Here is a 25,405-nt window from a genome sequence, read left to right as displayed (position 1 = left end):
TGACCTCAGGTGATCCACCCACCTCGATCTCCCAAAATGCTGGGATTACAGGCGTGAGCCACCGCACCTGGCCAACTTTTTTTGGAGACAAAGTCTGCCACCCAGGCTGGAATACAGTGGTGCATCTCAGCTCACTGCAACCTTCACCTCCCCAGGTTCAAGTAATTCTCCTGCCTCAGCCTCCCAAGTAGCTGGGTTTACAGGTGCCAACCACTATTTTTTTTGGTGTATTTAGTAGAGATGGGGTTTCATCATGTTGGCCAGGCTGGTCTTTAACTCCTGACCTCAGGAGATCTGCCCACCTTGTCCTCCCAAAGTGCTGTGATTACAGGTGTGAGCCACCATGACTGGCCAACTTTTATACTTTTATTAACTAATGCACTTAAAATACAGCCTGGCAGCAGTGGGTCAACAAAATACTTGCAGAATTAGTGGGTATCATTTGCCTTTTTTCCCATTATGCATCCTCAAATTCCAAAGCTTGGCTGCACATCTGAACCAAATGCACATACCACCACAAACAACATACAGCAAAGGTGGCAGCGGGTGGAGAGGACTGGAAACAAAACTGGCCTACATATTTGACAGAGAAAATTCTCAACATTTGTGGCATGTTGGGGCTACAGAGTGGCAGGTCTAAGTGGGGGTCTTTGTCACCATTCATACTTATGACACAAACTCAATTGTGTCCCACTCCCAGCCTCCACTAGCAAACCTGGCAGTATCACAAGTTCCATGACCAGCTGTACCCTTGAATTTAACACAAACACCAGGAAAGGTTAAGGAATTTTCTTTATTTTTTACAAATTAAGACTACGTAGATTTCATATATTTCTGAATCAAAAACACCTTTGTCTTCACAGTATGAGTTAGAATGCAGCCTGAGGTGAAAATCAAGGAACTAGAAAATAAAGTGGTAATTAGAGATAACTGTATTAAAAATCTGTTAGGCATTTTCTTTAAAAGTAGTGTTTTTTTTGTTTTTTAATATCTTGTCATTCTTGGCACTGTTTCTAAAAGAAAAACTCCATTATCCGAAGCAAAAAAGCACAGAAGGTGGAGTTTGGCTTCAGGAGATGTAACTCAAATTTTTAGACCTGGCAGAGAATCACCAAATTTATGGAGAGTTGTTAACAGGGGTTTAACAGGAAGGAAGTCCCTTTAGTAAGTTCTCTAGCCAGAGGCTGGAGGCAGCAGCTACATCAGAGGACAGCATCCTCAGTCAAAGTGAGCCTTTCCGGGTGGCGTGTCACTTCAGGAATAAACACAACTTGGGAAGAAATGGTTTCATGGGATAGCACAGTAACACAGTGCACTGTGAACCTGAAGCCACCGTGTCAATCTGTGCACTGGTTGTGAATAGAGAGCCAAAAATTATGTCCTATTGGTAATGAGCTTTCAATGGCTCAATCCCCTTACACTGAGGCTCTGTAGAGCAGCTCAGAGCCACAACCACTCCCAACACTGGCCCTTCTGTGGGCAGCTGTCTGTGGCAGCCCACAATGAAGGAGCTGGAGATCCCCATCAGGACTGTCCACCCACACTGGAAGCCACAAAACTGCAGGGATTGGGGCTGTCACTGGTTTGGTCACCTAACTCCCGCCTAAAAGGCCACAAATTTCTGGAAAACAGGTAACAGACCAAAAACTAAAGTGCATCAGTAAAATGAACATTTATCTACTGCCCTGAGTCTCTGGCTTGACACTACCTACTGATGGTCGGTTGGGGACAGACTAAAATGCACTGAAGGACTATTGGATTGCTGCCTCCTAAGTTATCACAGCCCCATTCTGTTGATGTGAACAAGGAACTGCTTGGTTGGTAAAGGAGATTTTGCTCCCCACCGCCCCAAACAGGTCCTTATCTAGGTTTGTTCCCTGCTGCCCCAAACAGGTCTGGCAGGATTGGTTACAATGAGCTCCAGAGGCTCAACCATTCCCCTTCCCTATCCTTGCTCAGACATTTAATCACAGCCACTTAGTAGAGGCCACTCAGTAAGGGGATAACCAACTAAAAAAACAAAAACAGGGCAAGTTTAGGGGAACCCTACGATGCTGTACCTTGATACACATAATCAGTCTTTTAAAAAATGCCTGACAAGAATTAGTCTTCCCTTTGTGCTGAAGTCTTCCCACCCATGGATGGAAGCAGGCTGACTCCCTGAGGATCAGGCAAGGGATGGGAAAGGGAACACATTACTTTTGTGAAGGCAAAGCAGAAAGGTGTGTTTGCCAGACCAGCATGGGCAGCTCAGAGGAAGCAAAGCATCCACCAGAAGAGGCTCTCCATGTTCTTTGTAGGGCCTGACAGTTCAGATATGAGGCTAAGTTAACAATGGGACCACTGAATTTCTTTCCAATGGAAAACTCATGGCCCAGTCCCACAGGAACTGTGCGCATACCAAACAGCGATGAGGAAGGAAGGGCCGGGTGGCGCTACCGAACAGTTCAGGTCCACTGGTGGGAAAGCGACTTCTGAAGTTAGCGCCCTCTGCTGGTCCCACTCCTCATCACAGCGGGTCGACTGCCTAAGTAGAGGAAGAGGCTACAGATGGGGTTGACAAAAAAGGGAGTGAGGACCAGGAAGATGAAGCCAAACTCCAAACTATATTCTGCTAATCAGTTTTTTGATCAAAAAATTCAAAATAGAGGAAACCACAAAGTACAAAAGCTTTTCTGATGCTTTTCATTATCACAGAACACACCACCTGTAATGTGTGCAAAAAGGAAATGAGGGGTGGAAGGAGAGGAAGTCAAATTGGGAAAGGCTGGATGGTCACTTCATTTCTTCTCTTTCTTCTTATCCTAGAAATAGAGAAAAATCACCCAATTAATTTTTGACATTTGACATTCAAGCTGAAACTCTTGAGTGAGCATGTACTTAGGGACTAGAAGTGAGCCAGACATAAGAAATGAGAAATGCTTCCTTGGCTCAGCAAAAACTCAATCTTAACCACGTCTTACTGGTGGTTCCCAAAGTTGCCAACAGACCAACCGAAAATAAAGGTTAGGCAGATGTCCCCACCCCAACCCCAGGAGTGCCTAGGTGGGCTGCCTGACCGTTCTAGGCTACTCACAGCCACCACAGCTCAGATCCCAACAGTGAAGACTGCAGATGGCGCTCTATCCTAAAAGAGTGAAACTAGAGACCAAGACCACCAACCATCCATTAGGCCTGAGAAGTGCTCCCCTCTGCAAAGTGAGCATGACTCTTTGGCATAAACTGACATTCAGAAATAATTTGGTCCAGCAGAATTCTTCATTCAATCTTGGGTGGAAGCCCAATGTATAAAGGAATAAAAATTGGGTTGCTCGTTCTGAAACTAGCACATCTGCGTAGTGCTCAGTCCAACCATGGCACAGCCCAGACAGAGCCAGCAACCCTATCTGGTCAGCTGCTCCCACTACCACTGTGCTATCTCTAAGCTCCATAAGGCCTGTAAAGAAAAGCTCATTTCAGTTGTTTCCCCCACTGCTGAACTAGACTATGTTGGATACTCATTAGCCCCATATAGAATGCTTCCTTGGAAAAAAAACAAAGACTAACAAATGGATAATATTAGTCTACTTCTGAAATTTGCAGTGTCCTCCACAATACCTTTCTGAGTCACAACTATATAGCCTTTAAATTATTCATATAGTAGGTTGTGTTTACTGCCCACTGAAGCTTTTTTCCCTTTTATGCTAAGCTCAGGAATTAGTTAAAAAAATTTTTTTTTTCACTTGTTGCTTTTTCTCTAACAACTAAAGACTTATAGTTTACCTCTTACTCAGTGGCCTGCTTACAGTTACCCTGGACCTAACACAGTGTGTGAGCAAGTTTTCAAATCTGAAGTATACACACATGCTAAGCTCAGAAGCCATTATTCTCTCATCTTTGGGTGACAGGGCTAACAAACCTTTTCATTCATGGCCAGGATCATCATGAGTTTTCTGAAGAGAGTAACAAAATCTAAGAAGAGATCAATGCAGTGCCTGAAAGGCAAGAACCAGATTAGGATTTGTACTTCAGACTTTTTTTTATCCACAAGCTCATAAAGATGCAGAATATAAACCCCACTCCCACCCCCACGAGCCAGCTTCTCCCACACTTTACCCCCAACTAAGGAAGTAAAACTTGGGTGTCTGAGATCCTTTCAGACTCATCGAAGTCATGCAGCATACAGAAAAGAGACTGGGCCGGGCACAGTGGCTCATGCCTGTAATCCCAACATCTTGGGAGGCTGAGGGAGGTGGATTGCTTGAGCCCAGGAGTTCGACACTAAGCTGGGTAACACAGCAAAATCCCGTCTCTACAAAAATTAGCAGGGCATGCTGGCATGCGCCTGCAATCCCAGCTACTGAGGAGGCTGAGGTGGGAGGAACACCTGAACCGAGGGAGACTGAGTCTGCAGTGAGCCATGACAGTGCCTCTCCTACTGTAGCCTGGGTGACAGAGCAAGCCTTGTCTCAAGAGCTTTGGACTTTGCAGAGGTCCAAGTCTGAACCTTTAACTACCACTAATTATAGTCATGAGACTTTGAGAGAATCACTACATTAAAAAAGAAAAAAGTGCCAGGTGCAGTGGCTCACACCTGTAATCCCAGCACTTTGGTAGGCCGAAGTGGGTGGATCACCAGAGTATGGAGTTCGAGACCAGCCTGACCAACATGGAGAAACTCCATCTCTACCAAAAACACAAAATTAGCCAGGCATGGTGGCGCATGCCTGTAATCCCAGCTACTCAGGAGGCTGAGGCAGGAGAATCACCTGAACCCAGGAGGCAACGGTTGCAGTGAGCCAAGATCGCACACTGCACTCCAGCCTAGGCAACAAGAGCGAAACTGTTTCAAAAAAAAAAAAAAGTGAGCTGGGCATGGTGGCCCATGCCTGTAATCCCACCACTGTGGGAGGCTGAGGAAGGCAGATTGCTTGAGGCCAAGAGTTTGAGACCATGTCCTCAAGGGACAACATGGCAAAACCTCATCTCTACTAAAATTACAAAAATTAGCTGGACGTGGTGGAGAGCACTTGTAATCCCAGCTACTAGGGAGGCTGAGGCACGAGAATTGCTTGAACCCAGGAGGCAGAGGTTGCAGTGAGGTGAGATTGTGCCACTGCACTCCAGCCTGGGTGACAAAGCAAGACTCTGTCTAAAAAAAAAAAAAAAAAAAAAAAAGTAGCTGGGTATGGTGGCTCAAGCCTGTAATCCCAACACCTTGGGAGACCAAGGCAGGAGGAATGCTTGAGACCAATCTGGGCAATATGGTAAGACCCCATCTCTACAAAAAATAAATTACCCTGGCATGGTCACATGTGCCTGTTGTCCCAGATACTCAAGAGGCTGAGGCAGAAGGACTGCTTGAGCACAGGAAATTCAGGCTGCAGAGAGCTGTGTTCACAGCACCACACTACTTACTGCCTAGGCAACAGAGCGAGACCCTGCCTCTAAAAACAGAGTGTATCTTCTGCTCATTGTTTAAAGAATACAGAAGTATAGAAAGGAAAAGGATAAAGATCTCCCTCATGTCTGTCTGGAGGCAGCCACTATGGATATATAAATATATCAGCCACCCTCCAACACTTTTTTTTTTTTGAGACAGAGTCTCGCTCTGTCGTCCAGGCTGGAGAGCAGTGGTGTGATCTCCACTCACTGCAACCTTGGCCTCCCAGGTTCACACCATTCTCCTGTCTCAGCCTCCTGAGTAGCTGCGACTACAGGCACCCCGCCACCACACCTGGCTAATTTTTTGTATTTTCAGTAGAGACGGGGTTTCACTGTGTTAGCCAGGGTGGTCTTGATCTCCTGATCTTGTGATCTGCCCACCTCAGTCTCCCAAAGTGCTGGGATTATAGGCGTGAGCCACTGCGCCTGGTCCCCACACTTTTTTTTTTTTTTTTTTTGAGACAGGGTCTTGCTCTGTTGCCAGGCTGGAGTGCAGTGGCGCAATCTTGGCTCACTTCAACCTCCACCTCCTAGGTTCAAATGATTCTTGTGCCTCAGCATCCTGAGTAGCTGGGATTATATACATGTGCCACTACGCCCAGTTTATTTTTTAATATTTTTAGTAGAGATGGGATTTCGCCATGTTGCCCAGGCTGGTCTCAAATGTCTGAGCTCAAGCGATCCAGCTGCCTCAGCCTCCCAAAGTGCTGGGATTATAGGTGTGAGCCACCACACCAGGCCTATTAGGCCAGATTTTAAAAAAATGTGAAGTCTTTCAGGAATTGAGGAAGATTACGGTACACAGTTCCAAAACCGTGGGTTTCCTACCACATACACTCCCAAAGCTTGGCCACCTATGTTCAGCCAATGCCAACCTAAGTTCAGCTGTGGAACGGTATGCCTCAACCTTCATGCTTGTTAAAGACTAGTTGCCACACTCACCAGATATAATCTTGATCTCCATTTTCGGCCTTTTCAATAATGAGTTGAGTATCAAAAAGGACAAAGCCACACATGACCACCAGTCCCACATACAGGTTTGCCTAACAAATGTACGAGATGAAGTTACTATATAGCAGAAGTTGCAGTGAAAAAAAAAAAAAAAACAGTCATACTTTCTGGCTCATGGCCACTTGAACGTACATCAAATGTGAACCCTATGAACATTACCATTCATGAGAACTGCAGCCTAGGGAAGACCACATTACTTCCCTAGGCACAACACTGCACTGGTCACTGGAAGAGTTTCAATCATTTTAACAAGCAGCCACTGCCAGACTGGCCTTACAAAAATGGTGTCTGAGCAAACCATTCTCTCTTAGCAATGCCTAACCTTGTGCAGCCTGTTTTCACTTGTGGCAGAAGGCTCCATCCTATGAAGGATAATGGGAAGGCTTAGAGAGCACTGCCCAAAGTAGTACAGAAAGAAGTGGAAAGAAAAGGAAAGAAAGAAAGAGAAAAGAAAAGAAGTGTGAGGCAAATGGCTGCTAGCAAGTTCTAGGCAAAGTCTTACCTGGAAAAGCCAAATGGATCCAAAGAAAACATTCCCCACGGAAGACAAAAGCAACAGGCTCAGGGCTGACATCAAGATACCTATAAGACACAGCAAAAAGCTGTCTTGAGAAAAGCCAAAGCAAAGTAAAGCAATCCCATTAAAGCCATTCCTTAACTTTCCCCAGAATGAAGGTTTTTAATCTCAATTCAATAGTCGCAAAGGAGTTAGGGGTAAGGAAGGAGTACTAGTGAGAATTCTGGCTAAAGAGGAGCCCCCATTCCCTGTTTGCCAGTTCACACTTACCTCCCAGAAAGAGGTAGCTACGGCGCCTGGCATAGAGTGCACTGAGGGTGAAGCAGGTGAAGATCATTGCTGTGCCCATGAAAGCGGTGGGAAGGATGCTGTTAGAGAAAAAGACCATTAGATTAAGGGTATACATATTATGAAGGTATATATATATGAAAGTATATTCATAAAGATAAAAGCACATTAGACATGACCAAAAGAGTTACCTGGGGTTGACAGCAATACAAAATTCCAGGGCAGGGCCCAGGCCAACTCCTAGAAAACAAAAAACCCAGAAAACAGTATTACCATCAATTCTTGAATAGGATCCTCATCCAAAAGCTGATCCCAAAGTATAGGCATACTTATGCTCTTAACAAACGTGGACTAAAGAGTTAAATCTCTCTCCCCTCTGTAATTGTTTTCAATAAAATGTATACTTGGCTGGGCGCCGTGGCTCAAGCCTGTAATCCCAGCACTTTGGGAGGCCGAGACGGGCGGATCACGAGGTCAGGAGCTCGAGATCATCCTGGCTAACACAGTGAAACCCCGTCTCTACTAAAAAATACAAAAAAACTAGCCGGGCGAGGTGGCGGGCGCCTGTAGTACCAGCTACTCGGGAGGCTGAGGCAGGAGAATGGTGTAAACCCGGGAGGCGGAGCTTGCAGTGAGCTGAGATCCGGACACTGCACTCCAGCCTGGGCGACAGAGCGAGACTCCGTCTCAAAAAAAAAAAAAAAACAAAAATAAAAAAATAAACGTATACTTGACTGTGTTTTTTTGTTTTTGTTTTTTTTTTTTTTTAAATAGAAATAGCTGCAAAATTGTGCTTTTAGCTGAAAATCATGAATGACCTCAGGGAGGGAACAGAAATTAGAAGAAAATAAAGTAGGCATGTCAAACATTTCAGAGCTAGAGTGATGTGAGATGGTAATATAGGCCAGATCAGGAATTAGAAAAAAAGGATAAAGAGCAAAACAGTGCCTTGTGGCCAGCAACCTTATTGTCATGGAGGACCGACTCCCCTTTGTAGCAAAGGCCAGACTGGTTCTGTAGGTGGACACCTGCTAACGGGAGGGCAACCTGTTCCAGCTTCAACATTTCTTTCATTCTAATTACTTTCCTCTTCCCTTCTGATAATTCCACCCCTTAATGCCTTGAAAAATTAGCTTGCCCTGATGCAAAAATCTTAATCCCTAAATCTCTTCCTTTCTAAAATTTCTCCAACACTACATATATTACACTATCACTCAGAACAAGCTGTTCTAATTCAAATGTTGTTTTGCAAGTATTTTTATTACATAGCTTGAGTCTTGCTTCCTTTATGACAATTCTACAAGAGCTGTGTCTTTTTTTTTTTTTTTGAGAATCAGCAAAGTGTCCTGCACAATGGATCTCAATGTATAGCTTTAATGCACTGTCTGTAAGACTCAGAACAGAAGATAACTGCCAGTGTGGGTGCAACTAAGTCAGATTCTCAGGTCTAGTTTATTAAAAGTTCTATGTCTACTATTAATAGGTTATGCCACCTAAGCTCTTGAACCTCATTCATTCAGGTACACAATGGCTATTTTTGGACACAAAAGTAGAGTCATAGTGGTTACTCACAAAGAGTTTCCCCTAATAGATGGGGAAACAAAATGAACCTATGTGAAATTAGAAAGCAGGCCAGGAAGGCCAGGCACAGTGGCTCATGTCTGTAATCCCAGCACTCTGGGAGGCTGAGGCAGGTGGATTACTGAGGTCAGGAGTTCGAGACCAGTCTGACTAACAGGGTGAAACCCTGTCTCTACTAAAATACAGAATTAGGGCCGGGGCAGTGGCTCATGCCTGTAATCCCAGCACTTTGGGAGGCCGAGGTGGGCGGATCGTGAGGTCAGAGGTTCGAGATCAGCCTGGCCAACACAGTGAAACCCCATCTCTACTAAAAATATAAAAAATTAGCCGAGTGTGGTAGTGGGTACCTGTAATCCCAGCTACTCAGGAGGCTGAGGCAAGAGAATCGCTTGAATCCCAGAGGTGGAGGTTGCAGTGAGCCAAGATCGCGCCACCGCACTCCAGTCTGGGCAACAAGAGTGAAACTCAGTCTCAAAATAAATAAATAAATAAATAAAGGCTGGGTGTGGTGGCTCACGTCTGTAATCCCAGCACTTTGGGAGGCCGAGGCAAGCAGATCATGAGGTCAGGAGATCAAGACCATCCTGGCCAACATGGTGAAACCCTGTCTCTACTAAAAACACAAAAATTAGCCAGGTGTGGTGGCACATGCCTGTAATCCCAGTTACTTGGGAGGCTGAGGCAGAAGAATCACTTGAACCCGGGAGGCGGAGGTTGCAGTGAGGCGAGATCACACCACTGCACTCTCTAGCCTGGGTGACAGAGGGAGACTGTCTCAAAAAAAAAAGGAGTGGAGAGCTTAGAGATACTGAAAATATAGTTCACCCCTCAAAATTAGACAAATCCCTTAATGTACCTGTAAGGAAAGCAAATCCAGCAAGAAGTCCCAGTCTTTTCTGCTCAGTTTCATGGCTATGAGGTGTTGCCATCAGCCAAATCATCAATATCAGGGAGCCCAAGGCAGACAGCAGGCCAGCCTGTCAGAGTCAGAATCAGTCATTAAACACTTGAAAGTTTCAAATTTATTTTGCAAGACATCTTTATTGGGTTCAAATACTCATCTGAACTTCCTAACATTTGCTTATAACCTGGAAGCAGGAGAAAAAGTAGTGTTTTCTCAGGGATGAGGCTGAGGAGAGAACCCAGAAGCCCTGAAGCACAGAGTCAGGACCATGGTGGATACTAGAGGCTCTTCTGGCTTCAACTACAGTACAACCAAGTCCAACTATGAGTGAGTCCTGCCCAAAAAACAGAAAGGATGAATCAACGTGACAAGTGCTTAAAGTAGATTCCATCTGTAGAAGAAATAGAAATGATCCCTTTTTGATCACTTAAAAAAAACATGGTGGCTCACGCCTGTAATCCCAGCACTTTAGGAGGCCAATGTGGGCGAATCACCTGAGGTCAGGAGTTCGAGACCAGCCTGACCAACATGGAGAAATCTGGTCTCTACTAAAAATACAAAATCAGCCGGGCGTGGTGGCGCATGCCTGTAACCCCAGCTACTCGGGAGGTTGAGGCAGGAGAATTGCTTGAACCCGCGGAGGTGGAGGTTGCAGTGAGCCAAGATCGTGCCATTGCACTCCAGCCTGGGCAACAAGAGTCTCAAAAAAACAAAAACAAACAAACAAACCCCCCAAAACCAAAACACCAAGACACATACATATACAGAAGACTGTAAAGTACTAAAATGCTAACAGTAGTTATTTCTGGATGATGGGATTATGGAAGTTTTTAAAATACTTCCTTCTCATTGCTAGTCTGTTTTCTGAATTTTCTAAAATGAACGCATATTAGCTTTGTAGTAAGAAAAAAGTGTTTCTTTTTTTAAAAACGCAAGTGGGACAAGCTACAGGCATTAGAAAAAAGAGAAATCATTAAGAATGGATGTAGACACTGAAGTTCCTTCCTTCCTTTAAAGGAAGAAGTTTATTCTCATTATTCACAGTGTTTATGTTATAAAGTCACAGTGGACAATGAATTAGTAAGCCCTTGTTCCTGAGGGAAATAAAAGGTAGGTAGGTTCCTGCAAGCCTAAGGTCAAAACATTTTCATCAAATGATCAATAGATACCTTGTTTTATGTGTGTTTCTGTTTAAGGACACCTCATTTGACATTATTTTTTATCCCTTAACATTGAACTCACAGTCACAACAGCAGTACAACTCATGGCGGAATGAAGCTTATCTAATAGACACATTTTCTTCATAAGGCACATTACGGTCTTTCTGCACTCAGGAATACTAGACAGCACTTCAGCACTATGCTGTTTGCATTCTGAACAGCAAAATTAAGCCAAGCATGGTGGTATGTGCTTGTAATCCCAGCTACTTGGGAGGCTAAGGTGCGAGATCACTTGAGCCCAGTAGTTTGAGACCAGTCAGGACAACACACCAAGACCTCCACTCAAAGAAACCCAGCAAAATCACCAATTAAAAGCACAAAAATACAAAGAAAGTGGCACTAAATGATCATGAAAAGAACATTTGTTTACAATATGAGAATTGAAACAAGGAGGCAGAACACTGTCTTGTTCAACCTCAGCTGAAAACACTGCACAGCAGGGTGACTCAACTTTTCCACCACTCTGTGCCTGTCTGCAAAAAGTGCCATGAGTATTGATTTTGGGGTTACAAATTTTAATGAGTAGGTGAATTCACAAATATAGAATCTGTGAATAACAAGGATTGATTGCATTTTACTACTTTATTTAAGGGCTAACCTTGCCTAAAACTCAAGCGATCAAAGCCCTATCTTTTGAGTGTCTACAGTAATTTTTCACACAATCCCTGCCAGGAGATGCCTGAACATAAAGATAGTTCTCAGCAGTGGCAAATGCCAACAGAGGCCCACCTCTACATTTATGCTAAAAGGAATATTCTACAAAGGGACAAGACTATGTTAGGAGTCTTCAAACTTTCTGGTTATTCCTCAAACTGTACCTTCTACTCCTGTTGACCAAACCCAAATTCTCTCTCAATACAGGAAAACAAATTGTTGAAGGTTTTTACCCAACCATGCAGGCAACAGTTATCAGAAAATAAAAGGGGTTGATTCCTTAAAAAGATCTCAATCCTGCCTTTCCTGATAGTTAATCACACAATCAGAGTTTTGCAAAGGAAGAATGGTGGAAAAGATAAAAAAGGCTTCTGTGCAAAAGAATCCCAGCATGCACGTCACGCGTCTACTCAGTGGGTGGGGGTCTTGTACGTCAGCAGCACACCATTCAGTGCCAAGGTTAAGGCATTCTGTTTTCAGTATCTAGAGGGGGCACGGTTGCCAGAAAATTAAAATGGCTTTACATGTCCTGATTTAATGGCTGAGTTTAAATCCTAAACTACTGATAAAGATTAAAGAGAGGAACAGGGTCCCTGGACCACCTTGCTGAGCTGGTTTCTTCCTAATGTAATTTGTACCACAGCAACCAGGAGAGAAAATCGTTCTTACCTGAATGAAATGAGTGACCACATGGACATAGGACCCTGCAGCCGCCACAAACATACAAAGGGCAAAACTTGCATAGACCTTCTTCAGGTGCTGCTGCGTTGAGGGGGTTCTAAGAAAAGAATGTGAGTAAGAGCAATCACTACCAGACCAATCTCATATTTAAGCTAAGAAGAATCACTTATCTCTTTTCCTTTCTGGGAATATGTAAAAGTTCTGTTACAAATAGTCTGAAATACTTTTAGGAAAGCATATTATAATAAAAAATAATATTTTGAAAATAGGTTAACAGAATCTTAAATGCTGAGGAAGACCAAATGCCCAAGATTATGAATAATCAGTACCCAAACTAGAAAAAATGCCTTTCCAATAACCACACAGCAACCTGTAGAATCTGGACATTTTCATCAGGTCCTCTGGATTCTGGCCAATTTATTAGCTTATACACACAAAAGTTATAAACGCGGAAAAGGGAAAAAGAGATATGACAAGAAATGCTGTACAAAACCAGTTAACGTCAAAACACTTACATATGAGAAAATTTAAAAAGCGCATCAAAGTTGATCTTTCGATCAAATATGTTCATGGTTCCAGAGTCTGTGCAACAGTCTCTACTCTGTAGAATAAAGAAAGGTTAGAGTTATTAAGTCACACGGAGTCACACGAACAGCTTATTTAAAAAAAAAAAAAAGCAACATATAAGTTCAGAAAGATGAAAACTTGCCTAAAATTCTACAGCCCTAACACAACCATTTTTATTTTTATGTGTCCTACAATGTTATTTGCAATCATAGCCAACCATTTTAAAGAGGACAGAGGAATTGAATGCATCCTCTTCTCCCCCAAACTATTTTGTTACTACCATTTGATTTCTATTCTTTCAGAAGGCAATTTGCCCCTTTAAAAGGCAGAAAGTTTGTAAGAGAGATTCTCAATTAACAATCTAGTTAAAAGCACCTAGACATTGGCACATAAAGCAATTTTGTCATTGTTTCAAGATGCTAAAGAATTCCCTCGGTTGGGCATGGTGGCTCACGCCTGTAATCCCAGCACTTCTGAGAGGCTGGGGCGGATCACCTGAGGTCAGGAGTTCGAGACTTGCCTGACCAACATGATGAAACCCTGTCTCTACTGAAAATACAAAAAATTAGCCGGGTATGTTGGTGCATACCTGCAATCCCAGCTACTCGGGAGGCTAAGACAGAAGAATTGCTTGAACCCGGGAGGTGGAGATTGCAGTGAGCCAAGATGCGCCACTGCACTCCAGCCTGGGTAACAAGGCAAGACTCTGCCTCAAAAACAAAACAAAACAAGACTATATAAAGCTGGGTCTGGCACTAAGACTTCCATTTTAAATATATGCATATCAAAATTTCTCACCTAATACATTTAAGAACTGAACTGAAAAGGATTCACAATTTTAATAAAAAGAAAGGTTTCTACCTCCATAAAAAAGGAATTTATGCAGAAAGGAGAATTTTTGGGGGGTATTTTTTGACAGTTTCAGAACCTTTCCTACAGAAAGGCTGGAACAGTACCAAGAATTCCTGTACAACCTTCACCCAGATTTCCTAAATGCTAATATTTCACCATATTTGCTTCATCCCCTCTCTATATAGCAATATATAGAGAGATGTAAAAATATTTTTCCCTAACCACGAAGACACAGTGCTCCTAAATACTTCAGTGTGTATATCCTGAAAGCAATGATCAAAATCAGGATATTAATGCCGATGCAATATTATTTCTAATCTACAGACCTTATTCAGATTTTTGCCAAGTGTCTCAATGTCAAAAACAGCATTTTTAAACTGAATTATATCCAGGTTAGATCATATCAATACCATAAAGTCAAGTTCTTAAGTTTTGCTCCCTCCCCCATTTCACATGCAATCCTAAGTAAACATGTTCAATCTACAGTGCTAAAGATTGAGTCAAGATCTTTCATCTTTTCTAAATCTAAATCCTCCAAAGTCTTATCAGGGCCTTAATGCCCATCCACTTTAAATCTACCAGAAAAGGAGGGGCAGGGAGGAAGGGATTCAAACACAAAAGATAAGTTGTGTGAAAGGCCACCTACTGAATGAAGCACTCTAATGAGCACCTAGAGCAACACTCAGAACAATTCATCCAGGTAATAAAAGTTACAGTCCCCAAACAAATTTCCTAAGGAATCCTGGGCCAGTGGAAAGATATAAACATCATTTGCTTCCTGAGGCTCTCTCCCACAAATGAAATATTCACAATGGCTGGCTTGCCTTCTCTGATTTCTCCTTTCCTTCTCTCATCAACATCACTACTCACCTCAGAACTTTTGTTAGTTCAGTTCTTAAGGACAGATACAGTGAGAAGCTGCAGAACCTACTAAGGTTGTTGCTCTCTCCTCTGAGTTACAGGGATCTGGGCCCTCTTGATCTAGATGGTGCAATTATTGCAGGTTGTTACAAGGCCACCCACAGCCTTCCAAAACCAAGATGAATATGAATATGTCCTCTAGAGAGCACACTTACAGCATGGCAGAATTCATCACCTGGAAAGTGTCTTTGTTTAAGGTTTCCCATTAACATCCCTAATGACATCCCTAGACGGCACTTACAACAATACTGAAGCAACCTTCAGAGCCAAGTTTCTCAGTATTCACAACAGCAACGCTAAAGAACCTCTTGCTTCCAATTACAAGAATTAAAGAAGGGTGGGGGGTGGAAGGGGTGGATCCTCAAACACCCAGGGGATTCTAAGAAAGTGGCAACACTCAGGCAACCAGACTCTGCTCAGTGGAATCTGTTCGAGGGGAGAATGGCAGAAACTCCCCTTTCTCAGATACCTCTCTGACATTTCCCAAGGGGTACTGACTGCCTCTTTCTGGTTCTCTCTTAACAACTGTTGATGGAAAATCCAAAACCATCAAAGGCTGTGTTGGTTGGGGCGGGGGCGCGGATGTGAAATAGCAATTTCACTTTAATAGAAGCTTGTGGTTTGAAATCATTAAAAAATAACCAAAGCTTCTGTTTTTCAATATCACTATTTCAAAATTTAAGCAAAATATGTAACTACCAAATATTGTAGATGCAAAAGTGCACAGCAATTTTAATAGCTTTATGGAGAAAAAAAGAAACCTGGTAAAGCACAGATGGTCCCTGACTTACCAGGGTTGACCTATCACTGGGAGAAATTGATACTCATTCAGTACACTCCTTGATTTGCGATGGGTTACATCTGGATACACCCATTGTAAATTAAAAGTTCATTAACTCAAAAATGACTTACAGGTTGGGCACGGTGGCTCACACCTCCCACAGTAATTCCAGTACTTTGGGAGGCTGAGACAGGTAGATCACTTTGACGTCAGGAGTTTGAGACCAGTCTGGCCAACACAGCAAAACCCTATCTCTATTAAAAATACAAAAATTAGCTGGGCATGGTGGCATGCCCCTGTAGTCCCAGCTAATTGGGAGGCTGAGGCAGGAAAATCGCTTGAATCCGAGAGGCGGAGGTTGCAGTAAGCCGAGATCACACTACTGTACTCCAGCCTGGGCAACAAAGCGAGACTCCATTTCAAAAAACAAACAAAAATGACTTACAAAAAGAAAAGGACTTACATTTTCGACTTACAATATTTTCAACATTTTCAACTTAGGGTATTTTCAAATTACAATGGGGATTTTCCAGATGCAGCCCTGTCTTGAGGAGCATCTGTATACATTTAATGTTTATGATACAATGTACTGATGACAATTTCAAAAACATTAAAACATGAGAGGGAATACATAGGTCTTAGAATCAAAGAAATGTGATAGTTTGCTCCAGATCTGTTCCAAACAGACAAGAATATACAGATAAATAATGAGATCAAACTGTTCTGACAAGTTTTGCCAGATAAAATAAACTTACCAAGTTTCAATCTTAGCTTCAACTAGTGAAGCTCAGAAAAGATACCTACATTTCAATGGCCAATATGCAAACTCAGCCAAACGAGATTAAGTTGCACTTAACTCAAAAATAGCAGCTCTCATATCAAGTATTTTCCATCCTAGGAGCAATCATCTCTTAACAGGGTTTGAAGTACTACATTCAACACCATTAACCAAGTAACTCACTAACTTCCCAGATGAACCCACAGATAAATGAAAATCTTTGTTTTTAAAAAAACACACTAAAATGTTATGTATATTTTACCACAATAAAGAAAAAAAGTAAATTACAAGCTGCTAAAAAATTCAATACAGCAGTCCTTTCACACCTCTAAGCCTATTACTTACTAATTCAACCCTAAAATAAAGAGGGGTTATTTACATAGAATACAGTGTGGGTAGTGCCTCCTGGAGTTGTGGAAATTTTGCCTATACTGCACTTGTAATGAGAAGTAAATGTTCAGGTGTTAATCATAACCAAATTCCTCTCATTGTATTCAGAGCCTCCTGTTATGCCTTCATCCCAGGAGAGGAAAACCTGAAGCTGTCAACATGTCATGTACATACTGCTAAAGTTTTGCTGAAGTGTCTGCTAAAGTTTTGCTGAAGTGTCATTCTGTGGTATCCATGATCAGCCTCCTCTGCCAGAGCCATGCAAAAACAAAAAGCTAAGAGTTTAATACACAGCTCTCCCAAGAAAAAACTCACGTAAACATAATTATTTTGAGTTAGATATTCCTGTGGTCTGCTTCTCCTTGGGAAAGGAGGGACAGCAGGGGCTGGTAGGAGACAGGTATTCTTAGCAGTGGACACCTAGGTCATGTTAAATGCCTTGTTGTTTTGTTCTAGGTATCTCCCTTACCCTTGTCCTAAAATGAAAGACTATTATCAAGGGTCCAGCCTTAAATTTAAAAAACAAACAAACAAACAAAAAACCAGGCCTGTGCGGTGGCTCACACCTGTGCTCCTCCCAGCACTTTGGGAGGCCGAGACGGGCGGATCACAAGGTCAGGAGATCGAGATCATCCTGGCTAACACGGTGAAACCCCGTCTCTACTAAAAAAAAAAAAAAAAAAAAAAATTAGCCGGGCGTGGTGGCAGGCGCCTATAGTCCCAGCTACTCGGGAGGCTGAGCCAGCCTCCCAGGAGAATGGCGTGAACTTGGGAGGCGGAGCTTGCAGTGAGCTGAGATCAAGTCACTGCACTCCAGCCTGGGCGACAGAGTGAGACTCCTTCTCAAAAAAAACAAAACAAAACAAAACAAAAAAACACAAAAATTAGCTGGGTGTGGTGGCGGGCACCTGTAGTCCCAGTTACTCGGGAGGCTGAGGCAGGAGAATCGCTTGAGCCAGGGAAGCGGAGGTTGCAATGAACTGAGATCACGCCATTGCACTCCAGCACAGGAGACAGTGCGAGACTATGTCTCTAAAAGAAAACACACACACACACACACACACACACACACACACACACACACACACACCCACCCACCCATTCTCTTCAATCCTATTCCCACACACCTAGGAACTACAGTCAATATGAAACATGCTGAAGTAGCCAAAAGCTATGCAAAACAAAACTATCATGGATTCAGTTTAGTATGCATTCTACGCATGCTGGAGGCAGGACAGACATAGCCTCAGTGTGTACAGCAACATTAAAACAGCAAGTCAAAGAAACACTGTTCATACATTTAATTAAATATGTTTATGTTTTATTATGAAGGCAATAAAATCTCAAGGTTATGTTCACTTCCAAAGAAAAAAAAAAAAATTAGGCCAGGCAGTGTCTCCCACCTGTGAGCCCAGCACTTTGGGAAGCCAAGGTGGGAGGGTCGCTTGAGCCCAGGAGTTCCAGACCACCCTGGACAACACAGCAAGACCTCATCTCTGCAAAAAATTAAAAAATTGGCTTGGTGTGGTAGTGTGCGCCTATTGTCCCAACTACTTGGGAGACTGAGGAAGGAGAATTACTTGAGCCCAGGAATTTTAGGCTGCAGCGAGCCATCATCACGTCACTTCACTCCAGCCTGGTAACAGAGCAAAAATGTCACTGCACCCCAGCCTGGGCAACACAGCAAAACTGTTTTATAAAATTAAAAAAAAAAAAATTAGTTTGTCAATTACATGGTTCTTGTTTCCTGTTGTATTAATTCAACCATCCTGAACCTTGTTCCCACATATCTAGAAAGGACCAAACTGATACTTAGAAGAAAAATCTCACATGGTTTAAAAGAGGGGAAAGGGCTGGGCACGGTGGCTCGTGCCTGTAATCCCAGCACTTTGGGACACCTAAATGGGTGGATCACCTGAGGTCAGGAGTTCGAGACCAGCCTGGCCAAATAAAACCCAGTCTCTACTAAGAAAATACAAAAATTAGGCCGGGCGCGGTGGCTCAAGCCTGTAATCCCAGCACTTTGGGAGGCCGAGACGGGTGGATCACGAGGTCAGGAGATCGAGACCATCCTGGCTAACACGGTGAAACCCCGTCTCTACTAAGATATACAAAAAACTAGCCAGGCAAGGTGGCGGGCGCCTGTAGTCCCAGCTACTCGGGTGGCTGAGGCCGGAGAATGGCGTGAACCCGGGAGGCGGAGCTTGCAGTGAGCTGAGATCCGGCCACTGCACTCTAGCCTGGGCTACAGAGCGAGACTCCGTCTCAAAAAAAAAAAAAAGAAAATACAAAAATTAGCCTGGCATGGTGGTGGACACCTGTAATCCCAGCTACTCAGGAGGCTGGGAAAGGAAAATCGTTTCAACCCAGGAGGCAGAGTTTGGCAGACAGCCAGCCTCAGTCTCAAAAAAACAAAAGGAGGGGGAAGAACTGTTAGTAATTTTTCAGTAGTTCTTCCTCCTCTTCCTTTTCTTCTTCTGTGTTTTTGGCCAAGAAAGTTTTCCATTCATTAGTTTTTACTACTGAGTAATGTTCATACACTGTATAACCATGTCCCCTGCATAGTGGTTGAGAGTGTCTGCTACTTATGAATCCTAGTTATTTCCTTAGCAGTGGGACATGCAGCAAGCTTCTGGCACATAACCTCACTATACTTCAGTTTCGCCTACCATTTGTAAAACACTAATACATAACATTCCTTACTTCATAAGGTTGAAGATTAGGTGAGATAATACAAATAAAGTTCTTAAAATAGCTCTTTGTACACAGGATGAGTTCAATACATGGTAGCCATTGTTATTACTGGTGTACTAACGTTGTTATTACTGGTGTACTCATTACTACAATGTCTTCAGTAGATTATTCTCTCTTTTAAAAGTCTAGTTTTAGCCTGTAATCCTAGCATTTTGGGAGACTGAGGCAGGCGAATCACTTGAGGTTAGGAGTTCAAGAGCAGCCTGGCCAACATGGTGAAACCCTGTCTCTACTAAAAACACAATAAACAGCCAGGTGTAGTGATGCATGTCTGTAGTCCCAGCTATTCGGGAGGCTGGAGGACGAGAATCGCTTGAACCCAGGAGGCTGTGGTTGCAGTGAGCCGGGATCGCGCCACTATACTCCAGCCTGGGTGACAGATTAAGACTCTGTCTCAAAAAAAAAAAAAAAAAAAAAGGAAAGAAAAAAAAAGTCTAGTTTTAGAATACATTTATCCCAGGCTAATTTACATGTCATGTAAATTAACTTTTTAAAAAATTACTCAACCATTAACTCACAGGTAGCTGTATCCTGAAGGCTTAATATTTACCCCAATATTAAGTAAAATTAATTTGGAGGGGCCAGGTGTGGTAGTTCACACCTATAATTCCAGCACTTTGGGAGGTGGAGGCAGGCAAATTGCATGAGGTCAGGAGTTCAAGACCAGCCTAGCCAACACAGCGAAAGCCCATCTCTACTAAAAATACAAAAATTAGTTGGGTGTGGTGGCACATGCCTGTATAATTCCAGCTACTCAGGAGGCTGAGACCAGAGAATTGCATGAACTCAGGAGGTGGAGGCTGCAGTGAGCCAAGACTGTGCCACTGCACTCCAGCCTGGGTAAGGGAGTGAGACCCTGTCTCCAAAAAAAAAAAAAATAATAATAATAATAATAATAATAGTAATAACTTCGGAGGTGGATGGTGGTAAGAAAATTATAGGCTGGGCACGGTGCCTCACACCTGTAATCCCAGCACTTTGGGAGGCCAAGGCGGGAGGATCACAAGGTCAGGAGTTCGAGGCCAGCCTAGCCAACATAGTGAAACCCCATCTCTACTAAAAATACAAAAATAAGCCGGGCGTGGCGGGGGGCGCCTGTAATCCCAGCTACTTGGGAGGCTGAGGCAGGAGAACGGCTTGAACCTGGGAGGCGGAAGTTGCAGTGAACCAAGATGGCACTATTGCACTCCAGCCTGGGTGACAGAGTGAGACTCCATCTCAAAAAAAAAAGAAAAAAGAAAAAAGAAAATTATAAACTGAAATGTAAAGGCACTTGAAAAATCTCATTACTAGTTAAAAGTACAGATGCTCGATTTACAATGAAGTTACATCCCAATAATCCCATTGTAAAATGAAAATATCGTAATTTATGCATTTACTACACATAACCTACCAAACATTATAGCTTAAGCCTAGCCTACCTTACCTTAAATGTGCCCAGAACGCTTACATTAGTCTGAAGTTGGGCAAAACTATCTAACACAAAGCCTACTTTATAATAAAGTGTTGAATATCTCATGTAAAAGCATCATACCAGATATCCCTAGTCTGGGAAAAGAAGGAAATTCAAAATTTGAAGGACAGTTTCTTTTTTTTTTTTTTTTAATTTTTTTGAGACAGTCTCGCTTGGTCGCCCAGGCTGGAGTGCAGTGGTATGATCTCAGCTCACTGCAACCTCCGCCTCCCGGATTCAAGCGATTATCATGCCTTAGCCTCCCAAGTAGCTGGGATTACAGGCGTGTGCCACCACGCCCAGCTAATTTTTGTATTTTAAGTAGAGACAGGGTTTTGCCATGTTGGCCAGGCTGGTCTTGAACTCCTGACCTCAACTGATCTGCCCACCTCGGCCTCCCAAAGTACTGGGATTACAGGCATGAGCCACTGTGCCCAGCCTGAAGTACAGTTTCTAACAAACAAGTAGAACTTTCGTATCATTATAAAGTAAAAAATCTTTAAGTCAAATCATCATAAATTGGGGTCTGTCTGTACTTTTGTTTAAATGGCATACCTTTCCTCTAGCACATTTATACTATCGCTCTTCTCCCACAGGGCCATGGGCATTTTGAGACAGCCTAATAGCCACTAAGTGATAATCTGATATGGTAAAGGATTTGATGAAGTAAATGCTTAATAGCTTGGTGCTTTCCCTGCCACTCCCAGGAGGTAGGTCAGTTCAGTTTTGGAACAATCCAAGGAATTGTGTTTCATTCAACTAGGGCTGAGATTTGATCTTCCCAGATGGACACCCTAGATGTCCCAGCCTCTCCCTTAACTTGGACCCAAATCCCTGGATTAGCTAATACTGAATCCATCTCTCTAGGGCGCTGCCTCAAACCCAAACCGGTAACTGGAGATGAAATGTCTACTGCCTTCAACAAATTATTTTTTGTACCAAACTCTGACACTACTGCATCTCCTTCTCTATTAACAACTGTTTGACAGATACTGAATCCTAAGAAGGCCCCAAAATCCTAAATAATCTTCTTCCAGTATAAACCAGTAATCCCTCCCCAATAACACCATATTTAGCCCAAATGGGAGCACACACAGATTAGGACAAACAGCACACCCACTTCACCCTCACTCTTGAAGCTCCTTTTTCAAGTGTTTTGGATTCCAGTTAATTGTGCAGAAACTTCTCACCCTGAGGGCAGAGTCTGCATCTGGTTCAGCTCAGCTATCCCCAAGATATAAGCACTACAGAGTCTCTAGAGCAAATTTAGAACCTATTATCAGATCAAGAGTGCTGTAACCTTAAGTCAACATTCCCCAGCTGGCTCAGAGTGGAACCTACCTCAAGGGGTCACTCAAGTAACCTTAAAGTCAAGGAGACAGGCTTCTCCTTGGTCTCGAACACCATCTTTGGAAAACAAAATGTGTATAAAAACTACGAAGGGCTGCATGCAGTTTGGTTAGAAACTCTGGGGGAACAAAACAGAGTGGCAGAAGACACTTCTACCAGATTCTACAACCAGGTCAAAGTAGTAAAGGAAAAAACATTAGAAGTTAGAGCATCAGAATATTCAATGGTTTCCCTAAAGGAAATTAATACCCTTGGGTAGTTCACGAAATAAAATGAAACTCGTCAGGCCAGCAGTAGTACCTTCTATACTAATACTCCTGACTACATTTATATAAAATTTAGAACTTTTAAGGTGCTCTTATATACATATGCCTTTTAATCCTCACACATCAACCCACGAAGAAAGGGCAAGATTAGGCCCACTTTAAATATACATCTTTTTTAAGTTCAAAAAGGCAATGCAATAGTGGCAAGAGGACAGGATTTGGTGTCACAAGTGCTGCCACTTTCTACCACATAACCTAGGAAAAATCATTTTACCTAAGGTTATCTCAGCTTCCTCATCTGTAAGATAATGATGATTAGTACCTGCTCCACTGAATGCCAATAAGAAAATCTATGTGAAATCAACGTAAACTACTAAAACAAACATTAGTATTGATTTGACCAACATCAGAAAGTTAAATAGCAGAGTCAGAACCAGATTTGGGGTCTTCTGACCACTATAGTCTAGTGCTCTTTTTACTATTCCATCCTACAGTAGAAAAATAAGTTTTCATTTATATAAGCTTTCAAAAGTAAGTTTCAGCCATAGGTGAAGACAAATCTTTAAAACAAAAAACTCCCAAAACATACATTGATTCTTATGACATTTTTTCTGTATTTTCAGCGTTTGTATAAAGAGCATGAAGTATATCTTTAATCAGGGAAATAACTTGAAAATGCTAAGTATCTGGATTAATTTTACCTTTTCTTATTCTTTAGGAGAGATGACTCTTATTCTTTAGGAAAGGATTACACTTGTAATCCTAGCATTTTGGGAGGTCGAGGCGGGCGAATCACTTGAGGTCAGGAGTTCGAGACCAGGCTGGACAACATGGCAAAAGCCCGTCTCTACTAAAAATACAAAAATTAGCTGGGCGTGGTGGTAAGCCTGTAATCTCAGCTACTTAGGAGGCTGAGGCATGAGAATTGCAAAAACCCGGGAGGCGGAGGCTGCAGTGAGCTGAGATTGCACCACTGCACTCCAGCTTGGGTAAGGAAGTGAGATGTCTCAAAAAACCATAATAATAGTAATAACAATAAATAAATCGCTTGAGTACAGGAGTTGGTCATCCTGGGCAACATGGTGTAACCCCAACTCCACAAAAAATACAAAAATTAGCTGGAGTTGGTGACGTCCACCTGTGGTCCTAGCTACTCAGGAGGCTGGGGTGGGAGGATCACCTAAGGCAGGGGAGGTCAAGGTTCAAGTGAGCCATGATTGTGCCACTGCTCTCTAGCCTGGGCAACAGTGAGGCTCCGCCTCAAAAAAAAAAAAAAAAAAAAAAGAAGGAAGGTACTAAGCCATGTTTCCACAACCAGATGAATAACGGAAGAAGGAAACTCTGGATCCAAAGTACAGATTGTATTTCCCAAGGGTTCAACTATTCTGTCCCTACTGGAGGAAAGCGGCAGACAATCTAAACGTCAACATATTTAGGCCAGAACAAAAAATATTAGACAACAAAAAGGGATAAGAAAACACCAAAGAGTGTAAATACAATAATTACAGGGAAAAAAAGTGTATGCACAGGCCATAAAAAATGTGTTTGTGCAATTCCGATATCGTTCCAGAATTAAATTCTTAAACCACACATACAAAAGAAAAACTGTAAATATCAGTAAGTAACTAGAAAAGTCCATTTACCATTTATTTACCTTTGACCTTAAAATCCTTGTCTGTTTCAAGCACAGTCAGCCCTTCTACTGGGTTACACATTCACAAATTGCTGGAACAGAGTCTCAAGTTCATAGTGATTTTTGTTGTGGGGGTGGTCAACGAAAGGCTGATGACCCCAAGCAGCCCAGGCTGGCACGGGATAGTAATTCTATACTTAGTAAATATACAAAGATACCAAAGCCTATCTGTTACCACAGATGCAGCAAATAGGCCCAAGATAAAAACTGCCCAAAGACGCCCTTCCTGAGCAGACTTAGACGCCCACAAAAGCTCAAGATCAAACAAACCAAAGCCACCTCACCTGCCCAAAGGTAACCAATCCGAACAGAGCGGGGCCTCTTCGTGGGCCTGGGAAGGCAGCCCCAGCCCCAGCCTCCTCTCGCCTCCCGCCTCTGCCGTTGGCTAAGAAGTAACTAAGGAGCCTCGCGTGTCACAGAGAGTGTGACATCACCCGCCCGCCAGGCCCCACCTCGAGACTCGGCTCCGGGCCGCTCACCCAGGGTCAGCCCGACCCGAGGACCCGCCAGCAGCCAAACAGCAATCGGTTGGGTGGGGTTTCGCGTTCCTTCACCTCGGAAGGACGTGCTCTGAATTCGAGCGATCGAAGCTGGGCCAAGGGGCCCTGCGTCTACACTTAGTGGAGGAGGAGGAGCGGGAGAAAGGAAAAGGCGGGCTGAGAATGGTCCTTCGCCAGCGCTCTGGGGCAGAACAGGGGCCTCGACGGCCCCCACAAAACCCCGCAGACTCGCCTCCGCCCCACCCCCCGCTTCAGCACTGTTGCGCATGCGCAGCACTAGTTCCCTAGCTTCCCTCTCCGCCCAGTTTTCCCGAGTCTGGTCTCCGAGCAGGGCCTCGTTCCTTCAGGTGCCACCTGTCCGCAGACGGAAGCTACTCCCACTCTTGCTCAGACAGTAACTGCTAACTCCCTTTCCATTTCTCACTCCCAGTTCACCCAGTACTAACTCCAGACGTACCTTCCTAACTAGCCTCTCCAAGGCCTACAGGCGCTTCTAACACCGGATGTGCTCTGACTCGCCCACGTCCGCTCCCGATCCTTTATCCGGCGTCCGCCTCTCGAGGGAAGCCCCGCCCTGTGGTCCGCCTAAAACCAGTCCTCATTGGCCGTTGACCGCACTTCTGCCTTTCCATTGGCTGTACTTGCAAAAACAACGGCTGCTTAGTTCAGAGGCCTGAGCTTGTCGATCAAGACTCTGGCCACCAACCGCCGTCGAAGCAAAAAGTCTCCTCCTTCTTACCGTAGTAAGCCAGGGTCACGGTGCGCTGCTTCCTCTAGTGGAGAAAGTGAAAATGGGCAGGCTACCCCCCGGACAGCCCCA

General features: G+C 43.5%; 1 protein-coding gene across 12 annotated transcripts; it reads right to left on the bottom strand.

Annotated features, from left to right (window-relative positions):
* Positions 1-774: 774 nt before the first annotated feature.
* On the bottom strand, positions 775-25,097 carry TMBIM6 (transmembrane BAX inhibitor motif containing 6). 12 transcript variants are annotated; one of them, XM_065524177.1, is made up of 12 exons: positions 25,043-25,097; positions 24,047-24,197; positions 23,094-23,242; positions 12,796-12,881; positions 12,269-12,377; positions 9,678-9,798; positions 7,432-7,480; positions 7,223-7,320; positions 6,938-7,017; positions 6,367-6,467; positions 3,899-3,974; positions 775-2,804 (listed from the first exon to the last, which is right to left on the bottom strand). In XM_065524177.1, the coding sequence occupies exons 4-12, from the start codon at positions 12,849-12,851 to the stop codon at positions 2,781-2,783; spliced, it is 714 nt and encodes a 237-aa protein (XP_065380249.1). In that variant the 5' UTR covers positions 12,852-12,881; positions 23,094-23,242; positions 24,047-24,197; positions 25,043-25,097; the 3' UTR covers positions 775-2,780. The 12 variants fall into 12 exon arrangements, with proteins under 12 accessions (XP_065380249.1, XP_065380247.1, XP_073862907.1 ...); XM_065524175.1 differs by lacking the exon at positions 23,094-23,242 and having other exon boundaries at positions 24,036-24,216; positions 24,370-25,097; XM_074006806.1 differs by lacking the exon at positions 23,094-23,242 and having other exon boundaries at positions 24,047-24,216; positions 24,370-25,097.
* Positions 25,098-25,405: the final 308 nt, after the last annotated feature.

Source organism: Macaca fascicularis, chromosome 11 (assembly GCF_037993035.2).
Source record: "Macaca fascicularis isolate 582-1 chromosome 11, T2T-MFA8v1.1".
NCBI lineage: Eukaryota > Metazoa > Chordata > Mammalia > Primates > Cercopithecidae > Macaca > Macaca fascicularis.
This window is presented reverse-complemented; position numbering and strand designations above follow the sequence as displayed.

Excerpts from the sequence above, each read along its gene's own strand:
- TMBIM6 (XM_065524175.1), bottom strand. Across the intron at positions 6,468-6,937 it reads GATCCATTTGGCTTTTCCAG|GCAAACCTGTATGTGGGACT; the intron begins GTAAGACTTTGC and ends TACATTTGTTAG. Across the intron at positions 3,975-6,366 it reads GGAGATCAAGATTATATCTG|GCACTGCATTGATCTCTTCT; the intron begins GTGAGTGTGGCA and ends CTTGCCTTTCAG.